Source organism: Hippoglossus hippoglossus, chromosome 20 (assembly GCF_009819705.1).
Source record: "Hippoglossus hippoglossus isolate fHipHip1 chromosome 20, fHipHip1.pri, whole genome shotgun sequence".
Taxonomy (NCBI): Eukaryota; Metazoa; Chordata; class Actinopteri; order Pleuronectiformes; family Pleuronectidae; genus Hippoglossus; species Hippoglossus hippoglossus.
Window position 1 is genome coordinate 116,932 of NC_047170.1, and position 13,753 is coordinate 130,684.

Sequence of the window (13,753 nt, forward strand, 5' to 3'; positions counted from 1 at the left end):
CTGCAGTTCTTTAGATGTTGTAGCCCTAACCCTAACCCTAACCCTGGGGTCTTTTATGACCTCAGGGATGAGTCGTCGATGCGCTCTTGGAGTAATTTTGGTAGGCCGGCCACTCCTGGGAAGGTTCACCACTGTTCCAAGTCTTCTCCATTTGTGGATAATGGCTCTCACTGTGGTTCGCTGAAGTCCCAAAGCCTTAGAAATGGCTTTGTAACCCTTTCCAGACTGATACATGTCAATTACTTTGTTTCTCATCTGTTTTTGAATTTCTTTAGATCGCGGCATGATGTGTTGCTTTTTGAGATCTTTTAGCCTACTTCACTTTGTCAGACAGGTTCTATTTAAGTGATTTCTTGATTCAACAGGTCTGGCAGTAATCAGGCCTGGGTGTGGCTAGTGAAATTAAACTCAGCTTTCCAAAAAATGTGGTTAATCACAGTTCATTCATGATTTATCAAGGGGGGGCAATTACTTTTTCACATAGGGCCAAGTAGGTTTGGATAGCTTTTTTCCCTTAATAAATGAAATCATCATTTAAAAACTGCATTTTGTATTTACTCAGGTTATCTTTGTCTGATATTAAAATTTGTTTGATGATCTGAAACATTTAAGTGTGACAAATATGCAAAAAAATAAGAAACGAGGAAGGGGGCAAATACTTTTTCACAGCACTGTATGTCTTTGATATTAATACTTATCAGTGTAGGCAAATGGATTATGTCCGATGCAACAAGCTCCACGGGATCCTCTTAGAGGAATTGATAAGTCAGTGGGTGGTGCTTTTACACGGGTTGATCTCTTATCTTGAACTGAACCTTCTCTGGAGTCGGTTGGCCGTTAAGCATACATAACCATGCTGATTTACCCCGATAAGAAATGAACAAGCTTCATAGGACCTTAATCTTTGACTTAAGCCTAACGTTACCCAGATAACAGCTAATTATTCGTAGTATAGGCCCATGAATTTTCAGAACTGAATTGGAAATTGAAAATGGTGATAGCTGATGAACTTACGTGCAAAGCGGGCCAGTGGACAGCGGGTGTCTTCTCCCACCTCATTGGCAACTGGAAAGTAAAGAAAATTCAATAAAATTTTATTAGTATAGCACCAAATCATAATATATTCTCTCAAGGCATTTTATATAGTGGGGTCAAGACATTCAAATTTGTAGAGAAACCCAACAGTTCCCACAATGAGCAAGAACTTTGGCGACTGGAGAGAAAAAACAAATTAACTGGAAGAAACCTCAAACAGAACCAGACTCGATGTGGGCAGCCATCTGCCTCGACTCTGAACGGAGAAAATGGGAAAGAGAGGACAGGTGGATGGAAAAGAGGGGAGAGAAGAGAGAGAGAGAGAGAGAGAGAGGGGGAAGAGAGAGGAGAGAGAGACGAGGAATAGTTGTGAAACCATCATTCCCAGTCAGGAACTTGGGAGGGATCTTCGATTCTGATTTGTCCTTTAATTCACACTTAAAACAAATTTCTAGGACCGCCTTTTTCCACGTAATATCTAAAAAATCAGACATGTCCTTTCTCAAAAAGATGCAGAAAAACTAGTCCACGCCTTTGTTACATCCAGACTTGATTATTGTAATTCCTTATTATCAGGCTCCAGCAGTAAGTCGTTAAAGACTCTGCAGCTTGTCCAAAATGCTGCAGCACGTGTCCTGACAAGAACCAAGAAAAGAGACCACATTTCTCCAGTATTGGCTTCGCTACACTGGCTTCCGGTTAAATCTAGAATAGAATTTAAAATTCTCCTCCTCACCTTCAAGGCCCTTAATAATATGGCACCATTATACCTCAAAGAGCTGATAGTACCTTATCAACCCACTAGAGCACTGCGCTCCCAGAATTCAGGCTTACTTGTCGTCCCTAAAGTCTCTAAAAGTAGAGTAGGAGCCAGAGCTTTCAGCTATCAAGCCCCTCTCCTATGGAATCATCTCCCACTTTCAGTTCAGGAGGCAGACACCATCTGTACGTTTAAGAGTAGGCTTAAAACCTTCCTTTACGATAAAGCTTATAGTTAGAGCTGGTACAGGCTTGTCTTAGACCTGCTCTTAGTTATGCTGCTATAGGTCTAGAAGGTCGGGGGACACATGACACTCGGAGCTTCTCCTTCCTCTTCTCAATCGTTATCACATCAAAGAAATTCATATCTCATCAATACATGTTACTGACTTGACTTCTTCCCCGGAGTCCCTTTGCCTTATCGTCCGCAGATCCAGAGCCGCGGCTGTGGCCACATCGTGGATTATGATCTGTGGATCGCGTATCAGAGATCGTAATGGTGGATCCAGTATGGCGGATTCTGTATCGTGCTGGCTAATCGTGATAACAATGGCGGTTCCTTTACCGTGTGGGCATCTGATAATGGTGGTGGACCACGATTGAGGCGGCAGCTGATGATGGATCCTAATGGCGGCAGTGGACAATGACTGTGGACTATAGTGGCATCCGATCTTGATGGTGGATCATGATCTTGCTGGCTGCTGACCATAGACTATGATTGCAGCAGGACTGCTTGATATATAGTATTTCTCCTCAGATACTCGACCATTACTGACAATAATCCATCAATTCATTGACCTTCAGTTATGCTTCAAAATGTTTACCCTTATAAATGCTGCTAAAACCTTTATCTTGATGATGTTCTCCTTTACACTTGACATCTATTGCACTTCTGTCCGTCCTGGGAGAGGGATCCCTCACATGTGGCTCTCTCTGAGGTTTATACCTTCTTTTTACCCTGTTAAAAGTGTTTTTTAGTAGTTTTTCCTTACTCTTGTTGAGGGTTAAGGGCAGAGGATGTCACACCCTGTTAAAGCCCTATGAGACAAATTGTAATTTGTGAATATGGGCTATACAAATAAAATTTGATTGATTGATCATGTTTCAGCTCTCTCTGTCAGACTGGTTGTTGTAGTGAAAATAATAAGAGTGATATTTATAGATGTAATGATCTTAAAAACGGCATAGCAACACCAGTTAATATATATGTATATAATGATAAATATGAATAATAATTATTGTTATAATATTTGTTGTCATGTGGATCCTGCAGCTGTGAAGTCAGAGATACCTGCAGAATAGAATCAGCCAGAATTAGACAGCATAACTGGAAACACCAGTGAAGTTGTTCAAGACTTATGTGAGACTACATTCACAAATCTTATCGGCACTCTTTAGAAAAAGCTAAAATCCCCAGCGAACCATTTAAGGATCAGAAATCATGTTACACGTGCATATAGAATAATTGGCTCCAGATAAAGTTTGTAGTTGATGAACTACAAACTCCTCCTGCTCACCTACAAATGCCTTCACACTCTAGCCCCACCATATCTAACCAACCTCCTCCAACCCTACACTCCACTCAGAAGGCTACGGCCCTCAAACTTAGGTTTGCTCTCCATCCCCAACACCAATATTACGAACTTTTGGATACAGAGCCTTCTGTGTCGCAGCCCCCACCCTCTGGAACTCTCTACCTGCTTAACTACGCAACGCTGAATCACTCTACATTTTCAAAGGCCTTCGGCCTCTGTCAATGCTCCACCCTACTGCTAAATTCTATCCTGTTGTGTATTTGTCTTATTACTTTTTACTTTTCTCTACTGTTTTGTCCTAACAAAACATATGTAAAGCGTCCTTGGGTCCCGTGAATGGCGCTATACAAATATAAGCCATTATTATTATAATAAGTAAATTAAAGTCCTCTGTAACAAGATAAATATAGACAAATCTATGACCCAGGAGGACACCTGAGTCTCCTGAAATTTTATGGAACGCATGGAATGATTAGTAACTGCATGTGGTCTAGAATGTCGGGGGACACGACACATGGAGCTTCTCTTTCCAGCTTCTCCTTCCTCTTCTCAATCCTTATCACATCAAAGAAATTAATATATCATCAATACATGTTACTGACTTCACTCCTTATCGTCCGCAGATCCAGGGCCGCGGCTGCGGCCACATTGTGAATTATGATGGTGGATCGCGTATCAGAGATCGTGATCGTAATGGTGGACCCAGTATGGCGGATTCTGTATCGTGCTGGCTGATCGTGATAATAATGGCGGATCCTGTATCGTGTTGGCATCTGATAATGGTGGTGGACCACGATCGAGGTGGCAGCTGATGATGGATCCTAATGGCGGCAGTGGACAATGACTGTGGACTATAGTGGCATCCGATCTTGATGGTGGATCCTGATCTTGGTGGCTGCTGACCAGAGACTATGATTGCAGCAGGACTGCTGGATATATAGTATTTCTCCTCAGATACTCGACCATTACTGACAATAATCCATCAATTCATTGACCTTCAGTTATGCTTCAAAATGTTTATTCTAATCAATGCTGCAAATACCCTTTCTGATGTTCTCCTTTACACTTGACATCTATTGCAGTTCTGTCCATCCTGGGAGAGGGATCCCTCACATGTGGCTCTCTGAGGTTTCTACGTTCTTTTTACCCTGTTAAGTGTTTTTTAGTAGTTTTTCCTTACTCTTGTTGAGGGTTAAGGGCAGAGGATGTCACACCTTGTTAAAGCCCTATGAGACAAATTGTGATTTGTGAATATGGGCTATACAAATAAAATGTTATTGATTGATGGATGTGTGTTAATGGAAATGTAGCGGATATTCCTGGCCTTCAGGCTTCACTGAGCCAAGTTTTAGGAAACTAGATACTAAGACCAGAAGTTTGACCTCCAGCCAATCCTCATACCATAAAAGCCCCATTTCAGACAGGAAACGAAGAACAAGGGTTGCTGTTTTTCCAAACAAACTGTTCTAACCTGACAACATTATTTATATGACTGGCACTGTAGTGTATTCAGATGGAACTGGTTGAGGGGGGTGACTCCAAGAAGCAATGTTCAGCTCAACATCAGTGCTTCTCTTCACGCTCAGAGCAGGGACTCACCATCAGAAGAAATCACAGACATAGGCCATAAAACCGTCTGAAACAAAAGATGCATTTGACTTTATGCAGCACTACACAGCAGTGATTTACGTGATGCATGCTGGTCCTAACACAATGCATGCTGGTTAGAATTTTTGTCCGACTTCAGCGCTGCTCATGTGACCTTAAAACATGCTGCAGTTACACTGTGCTTTTGATCTCCTCCAGCTGCAGCTTGGAGTCCACCTCGGTAATGAAACAACTCTGCTCTGATTGGCTAGAGGCTTCACTGATGGGCATGATATGTGTTGTGGTTTTACTGTAGAAATTCAGTTGGGTTTTCTGCTTCGTATATTCATGAATTTAGATTGCTGTACTATTTGGTTTTCCATGCAGCAAATGTTTTTATGAAACAGGTTTTACATTGGTTTGGCAGGGGTCTGGGCATGGTTGTGGCTTTCCTCTGCAGGTCCCTGGCACACCTGCAGCTGATCACTAATCGCCTGCTGCAGTACAAGAACCCTGGTCTTCACTCCACTCGTCACCAGATTATAAGGGTCTAGCACCCTGTTTTGGCTTATTAGTACTTTGGATCCATGTAACTTGCGATCTGCTTCAGTCAGGTTTGAACCAGCCAGTCCAACCACCCTGCTTCCTGTCTGCCTGCCTGTCTGTTGCACACGCCGTCTGGTTGCTGCAACCCATCGGACCACCCCTGCTATAAAAGCTTCAGACAGGTCTTTTTCTTTTACAGAAAAAGTGTCATTTTCAGCCAGTTCCAAATTCTGTGGCTGGTTCAGATGAATTTCATTCACTGCGCAGTGGAGACAGGAATCACTGCAAGGCAACACAATTTTGTCTAATGGTCAACATTCAGACTGAGGTTTTACACTATTACATCAAGGCACATCGAAAACAATAGGTTCTGGGTTGAGCTAAACATAGGATCTGTGTGAGAAGGTGAATGCAACTTAGGAAGTTATGTTGGATAAGGAAAATATTATTAGAAGGAAATATTGTCTTCTACAGAAGAGAACGAAGATCCATTGAAACGAGAATTCATGATTTCATGATCCAGGACCAATTATTAATTAAATTGTGTAAATTTGCTCCAATAGGAGCTGGTGCCCCCTTTTCATAACAAGTGCAACTTAATCTCAATTGGTCTGTGTTTTTCAAGTCTTAATGACCATTCAAAGCACTTTCCACTATTCACATTAATACAGTGCAACTATATTTAGCACTTCTTGACTGACAGCCAATTCTCACACACTAATCGCACAGCCATCAGGAGCAATCTTTTCTGAGGACAACTTAACAGGCCCCACCCGCCCATTGTGTGTGCATGTGTGTGTGCGTGCATGTGTGTGTACATATGAAATTAGGAAGACAAGGGGATAAAGAACCACTAGATTACACTCTGTGACAGAGGCTACTTCATTAGTGATAAGGACTCCCTGAGCTCAGCACCCTAGCAACTAAAACCACACACATACATATTTTTTTGCAGCTAAACAAACGGTCATTTCCTGTCTCCTCTGGTTCCCTCAGAGAGGACAACCTGTAAACACATACAGATGCACACAGATAATCCTCTCTGTTATTAAATATTGCACATTGTTCCTTTTGTTTATACTGAGTCACAGAAAACAACAGAACCCTGGTTTCAAAGAGTGTTTCATTAATCAAGCCAGGCTGGCATCATTGGTTGTATGCAGGCCCCCTGTCGTCAAGTCCTCAAGTTGGTAGAATCCACCATACTGTCTCACCCAATTTGGCCATTTGCAAGATACTAGTTGCGTACAGACAGTGCACTGTCAAACATCAGACTCACCAAAGCTGCTTTCAGAAATGCACTGAGCTCGCAGTTCCTCAGTATTTTTTATTTGGAGTAGGGGCATATGTGAACGCAAATGTCTGATTGAGATTCTCCGTAGTTTCTGCAGACTTTTTCCACGTGTATAAAGTCTGTAGAAAACCAGTAGAAGTGAGCAAGGGATCCCAGCTGGATTCACCGTGAGGGAATAGGAGGGTTGATGAAGCCTCTAACACGCGACAGATGCTAAAATGAAAAATACAAAAAGAAAACAACTATTTCCCAGTGAAAAAGCAGTGGCATACGTGAATAAGACACAGACGAAGATGTTAACAGGAGTTTTGCTTCCTGTCTCTGCCTGCTGCACACGGCTGCTCCAACTCTCGCCTGAACAAAGCTCATGTTACCCTATTTTTTCAGAAGTTAGATATGCCCTGCCACAAAAGCATGTTGCTGCCATGTCAGAAATAGAGAAAAAGATCATATCATAATGGAAAAGTGTTTTAAGAGGGTTAGTCTCCACCTGGTCCAAAATGCTGCAGCACAAGTGCTGACTAGAAGGAGAGATCTTATTATCCCTGTCTTAGCTTCTCTGCTTTGGCTCCCTGTAACATTCAGAATATAATTCAAGATCCTGCTCCTCACATTCAAAGCCCTTAACAATCAAGCCTGGTAGTCAAGTTTGTCCTGGAAGAATGGTGTCATTGGTTGGAAGGCTCTGTGCATCCTTTCGTTGTGTGGACTGACCACAAGAACCTACATCCAGACTGCCAAATGTCTGAACTCCAGGCAAGCCAGATGGGCACTGTTCTTAGGCAGATTTAACTTCACACTCACTTATCGCCGTGGTTCTAAGAAAGACCAAGCCTGACGCCCTCTCCCGCCAGTTCACCGCCGACAGCACTGGTTCCCAGCCGGCTTCTATTTTGCCATCCACCTGCATTGTTGCTGCCATCTCCTGGGAGATTGAGTCCTGTATCCGCCAAGCCCAGCAGAACCGGCCTGACCCAGGTAACTTTCCCAGAAATACTGTTCCTGATTCTGTCCGCTCTGATGTTCTCCAGTGGGCCCAGTCCACCCATCTCACCTCAACTATGGAGAAAGATGCCCGGGAGTTTGTCTCAAGACAAAGACAAGACCCACTTCTGGTCTGCTTTGCCCCTTGCCCATACCCGCCGTCCCTGGTCACACATTGCTGTAGACTTTGTCACCGGCCTTTCCCCATCTAATGGTAACTCAGTCATCCTCACAATAATTGATCGATTTTCTAAAGCGGCTCACTTCATTCCTCTCTCCAAGCTCCCATCCTCTAGGGAAACTGTGGACCTACTGGTTTCCCATGTGTTCCGTCTTCATGGCATACCCATTGAACATCGTGTCTGACAGGGGACCCCGGTTTACATCCCAGGTATGGAAATCCTTCTGTTCAGCTCTTGGTATCAATGTCAGTCTTCCTTCTGGATATCACCCCCAGTCCAACGGCAAGACAGAGCAGGACAATCAGGAGATGGAGACTGCACTACGCTGTGTGACTTCTACTAACTCATCCTCCTTGAGTGCTCAGCTACCCTGGATTGAATATGCCCACAATACCCTTACCAACGCCTCGTCAGGAGGGAATTGGTTGAGGGAATTTACACCGGGAGAAAAAGTACTTGTATTGCTCCCCTCTTCTAGCTCTATATTACTCGCCATGTGGAAAGGGCCCTTTTTTGGTCACACGGTGAGTGGGGGATGTCAATTGTGAGGTTGTGTGGTCTGTAAGGGGTTGAGTCACACAAATAAACCACCTCAACCTCCTGTATGCATGGAGAGAGGGAGAGCCCATTTCTCTGGTGTCGCTGGTGAGTGAAAGAAATGAGTTGGAGAATGAGGTGCCAAAGTCCATTAATCCGGCCTTGCTCTCTTGTGATGACTATGGCCCAATCCCATTTCACCCCTTGGCCCTACCCCTAGTGGGTATTTGTTTAAATCTTCCCCTATGAATAGGGACAGCCCTTCAAGAAGCCATTACATCATCACTAGTCACGAAAAACCCGACACGTCATCAGTAGTCATCGATGTAAACAGACGAGACAGTTTTTCCGGGGATGTCATTGTAATAACATTGTTTAGATCTTATATAAACCAATGCTATTGTTTGCAGTTACTAAAGTGAGAAACGTATAATATCCAAATAACATCTGTGCTACTGCAGGTGAATCAAGGTTATTTGAAATTAAAAAGCCTGAATGCTCTGCATTACTTCACAAATTAATCAAAAGCACACAGCTTCAGGTTGCTAGCAGTGGTCTGTAGGCAACCCTGCCAGGATGCTTTGTTATTAGAGAAGCAGTTAAGTTCAGTAACATCGCCGGGTTCAATCAAGTGCACCGCGTGTGTGTGTGGTGGGGGGGGACATGAAATTATGTGAAAATAAGGGATTATCATGCAAAAAAAAGATCTCTAGCATGCTTACGCTGGCACGCTCGCAGATTTTTTTTTTTAAGGTTGTTGTGAAAAAAGTTACCATAATACATTGATTATGTACCCCTAGGTTTGAAGTGAGGGTCGGAAAAATCTCCATTTCGAGGGCTATAAAGCCCTATCCCTTAGGCCTGCCCCTCCGTCCCAACAGGTATTGGGACAGCCTACCCCTACACGTGAACGCGCAAAAAGATAGGGGAAGGGCTAAGGGGTAGGGCCAAGGGATGAAATGGGATTGGGCCTAACTCTCCCCGGCCCAGAGAGCGGATGTTGCTATATTGCAGCGCCGTTTTGCTGACATTGTTCTCCCCTTGTCAGGACGCATAAAACTCATACATCATGCTGAGACTTCCCTTAAGCTCAATAACATCAAATTTGGTACAAACATTCACTTTGTTTCAGTTGTCAAAGATAAAGGTTACAGTGACCTTTACATCAAAAAAATTCTTCATTCATAATTCTAGTTTCCATAGTGTATTACACAGCAAAAAATTTACTGAAATGGGCCCCAGTTATAGACAGATACACAACTTTTCAACTATATCTTACACTGACATGTTATAGAGCTCGAGAACAATGTGATGTAAATCCAAATAAGGATACATAACTGAATGAGGCAGGAACAATAGCTTAAGCTGTCAGTGCAGAAGACAGCATATTTAGAACATTTTAAATAAGGTAAATAAAAGGATAATTTGTTAAGCAACACAAAACCAAAACCTTGATTTCTCTTTCTCTCTCTCTCTCTCACACACACACACACACACACAAATTCACAACATACTGTAACAAAGAGTCTTTTACCGATTGTAAAGCTGAAGCCATCAATGCTGATAGTGGCACTCCGACACTTTTTAAATCCCTGATTCTTGGATGTTGGTTCTGTCATTGTGGCTCTTAATATTTACTCCTCTGCTCCCTTTCTCTCAGTGAATAGGTGTGGAAAAAGCAGAGCATGGCTTCCCAGGAGAGGAGGAAACTCAGAGGGTGTTACCCCTGAGAGGCTGTAACCCTGGCAGTGATTGCTGGAGGGTGGAGGTGCTGCTGAGCACTCAGCACTCATGTTAAGGAGGGATGCTGGGATCCTGACCCATCCTCCTCCTTGCTCTTAATCCTAAAGCCACTGTGCACCTGTAGGAGCACCCAATGTCTCCAAAAGACAACATTGATGGGAAAAATATGGCATATTGTATACTATAGGAATTTAGTAACTCCAGAGGATGGTAGCAATACACTGTTTAGGATGCAAGCTGATGTTTAAAAAAAAAAAAGACGAAGAATAGTGGTGGGAATCAACAGAGGCCACACGATATATTATCCATGATTGGCAATTTTACAATATACTGAGTATTGCAATACCATATTGTGATTTGTTTGATTTTCAACTGCAAATCATATCACGCAAGTAAAACTCTGTTGTCGGTTTCATCTAATAAGATAGTTCATCTTACTTCAATCAATTTTATAGCAGAAAAACAGGGTTGTCTTAAATGTCTTAAGCACCTGAAAAACTCAACTGTTTGTACAACAATCAGGGCCACTGCTAGCCATTTGTGTGCTCTATGTGTAATTCCTTTGTGGTGCAGCCCCCCCCAAAAAATTAAACAAATATTTGTATTGGTTAGAAAAACTGAACTGTTCAATTAGTCACACACATCTGAAGAATAAATATACATAGTATATATTGCATTATAGATCACGCAAAACAGCAACATACACATATTTGAAAGCGCAATCTTCCTCAATAAAAGAAACCAAAGAAATATATTTTAATAATCAATGTTACTACTGTTATTAAAATTGAGTAAATAAATGAATACAAATAAGAAAAACATAACTGTAATTAGTCACAAAAATAACCGAAGAAATGTCACAACATTTTTTAGTCAATATATAATTACACTAAAGAACAGAAAATACAACAGACAAACTCTGCAGAAGACATTTTGCACTACAAAACAGGCATTTTCAGCAGTTGCAGGAAGCTATACAGACACACGCATCACATTTCCTACTGGGGACCCTGGGAGGAATGAACAGTGCCCCAGCCAGAGCGAAGACAGATGGGCCTGGGACCCAGGGAGCCATGCACATGCAGCTCTATGCAGAGCGTGTGATGGGCATGGAGTGGTGGCCCTGATAACAATCTACATAATCAGTCTACTGTAGTGTAAAAGGAAAATATTTCAGGTATTATGACCAATGGAACTTGTACTAAATGTACTTGCACATGTCAGAGCTTCAACACCGGCCACGCTGCTCTTCTAGAGATTTGAGGTCTCACCAATTCTTTCTGCATTCTGCGTGCGGTTCACTGCAGAATACAATGCAAATTATCTGTAGGCTGCAGTTATATCAAAGGTTACAGTAAAGAAGTTTAGATGATAGGTAGTCTCTCTCTCTCTCTCTACTTTCTTTCACTGTCACACACACACATTTCTGGCCATTTTCAAGGCAAAACAGGTGTAAAAACATACTGCTGGCAGTAGCAGCTTCGTTGCAGAACCGCTGCTGGGCCACAGCTGGTGTGAACAACTAACAACCGCAACATGCAGCAGAAACAGTGCAGCTGTTCTGCAACGCAACTCTCTAGTGTGGCCCAGGCTTAAGTTTTTAAAGCCAGAACCTCCGTCTCATTTGACTCGTATTGATTTGGTCAACTGCCGATCACACCCACTCATGCTCTTTCTCCCTTGGTATGTGCGATCGCGTCTTCTAATGCACATGTTAGGCAGGAGGTCTATCCACAATCAAAATGTTCATAACTCAGTGTTAGGAATATATGTTTCAACCCTTTACAACTCAGGATGTGAGCAGTCCGTCTGGGAGAATGGAAGTGCAACTATGAGACCAGAAGTCCAAGAACTTGGTTCAGAGCTCTGATTTTACTTTCTCAAATGATAAAGATACATGGCATCGATACACCGAACTCACCGCAGATGGAAAGGCTGAATACCTCAAACAATAGCTTTAAATATGTGTGGGTGAAACCATCTCTTACAAAGAAAAGGTAACATGAAAACAATCAAAGCAAACAAGAATATTAATAAAGTGTCTTTAAATTAATACATTAAAGAGTACAATTATTATACAACAAATTATTACGGCTAGAGTTAATATTCCCTAAGGCTTAGGAGAAAAAAAAAATACAAAAGAAAACCAATTGCTCCCTTCCCTCATATCTCCTTCATACATGGTTTAGTCCACATTGACACCACCTGGTGGAGATGTGGCATTCACGTGCGGGCGTTCATGAGAACCAGCCTCAACCAGGAAGTGAAACTCAAAGAAAACAAGGATTAGAAATCAAGGCAAACAAGCAACAATGAAACTAATATTTGAATGAAAATATCTTAATTTAAACAAATGCATTTCTCAACTAAAGTGGGTCCTAATTTAGCTGAAAACACAAACAGAGAAACAAATATTCTTAACAGGAACAAAATATACAAAATTAATAAACAAAGAGGTGACCTGACTGGTGAGGGACTGAGTGCAGCTTCCTCACACTCAGTTAATCTTCAACCAATTTTCAAGTCATTTGATTTGTTGCAAATGTCAGATGTGTATGATACAGAACGCGTTGAATTGGTTTCATTGGTTTCTTTGGTTTTTCAGCTTTTCACACCAAAATGCTTGATCTAAGGTTCTAAGTACATAATTTTTCTATTTACATTTAAAATTGGAAACATACAGTTTCAATTTACCTTCTACATTATAGATACTATAAAAATTATTCTTTTATCTTATATGACCAAAACATTTTGTCTCGATAATATTTAAATTGGAGATTAGACATTGACCTTATCTCTCCTTACAATTCAAATGTTTTGCTAAAACTGTTTTAGCATTTTACATTTTTATTTAATGTTTTCCCATCACCTTAATACAATAGTAGTTGAATATTATCAAACTAATTACACTGAGTTGACGGAAAAGTTTGCAAAGTGTATTTTCTTTTGCCTCTCTTTTTCATTCCGCCTGCTCCTCTGTCCATGAGTCTGCATTGCTTTTGCACTGTACAGTGGAGTCAATTGGAGGTTCTAATTTTAAGAATATCCATAAGGTGATCACTACTCACCAGTGAAAGCCTAACAGGGTGTCTCAATTTTAACACAGTTGTGGCTCCTTAGTTATCCAACTTTGAGTTTAATGTCTGCCAAAGAATGATTAATCCTTGATGCCTATGCACATCAGTCAGCCCTTGATTTTGATACTATGTCCCATTAGTTGGATGTTCCATTTTTGAAAGTTACTGTACCAGGATCTGGTCAATTTTGAGTTCCACCAAAACAGGGGGGGTTCCAATTTTGATATGGGCCACCTGTCTTACAGTTACTCACTGCTGGATGGTGCTGATTGTACAGAAGGTTAGATACAGAATTAGCTCACTCTGGTGGCTATAATAATCACACACTGAATAAGCAAGGCAATGATTAAGCTGATTTGATTTTGTTCTTGTTTAACAAACAACCATATGCAAAGTTAAGGTGCAAGCAGCTACAGCCAGGCCCTCGCAGTCCACATACACTGGGTGTGCTGAGGCTCTGGTATAGTTGCCGGA

At 41.8% G+C, this 13,753-nt stretch overlaps 1 protein-coding gene and 1 long non-coding RNA gene across 3 annotated transcripts in view; one reads left to right on the plus strand and one right to left on the minus strand.

The window, feature by feature from the left end:
• The window catches only part of pde1ca (phosphodiesterase 1C, calmodulin-dependent a), a 120,703-nt gene extending 110,054 nt beyond the window's left edge, over positions 1 to 10,649 (minus strand). For both annotated transcript variants that reach the window (XM_034571803.1, XM_034571802.1), the window contains exons 1-2: positions 9,994 to 10,649; positions 1,015 to 1,065 (exon numbers count right to left, since the gene is read on the minus strand). In XM_034571803.1, coding sequence (XP_034427694.1) covers positions 1,015 to 1,065; positions 9,994 to 10,078 — 136 coding nt within the window. In that variant the 5' untranslated portion in view covers positions 10,079 to 10,649. The remainder of the gene's footprint in view (positions 1 to 1,014; positions 1,066 to 9,993) is intronic.
• LOC117753642 lies at positions 64 to 12,354 on the plus strand. The gene is made up of 4 exons (XR_004612281.1): positions 64 to 677; positions 5,785 to 5,790; positions 6,697 to 6,707; positions 12,345 to 12,354. It is a non-coding gene; the product is annotated as an uncharacterized LOC117753642 (long non-coding RNA).
• Positions 12,355 to 13,753: the final 1,399 nt, after the last annotated feature.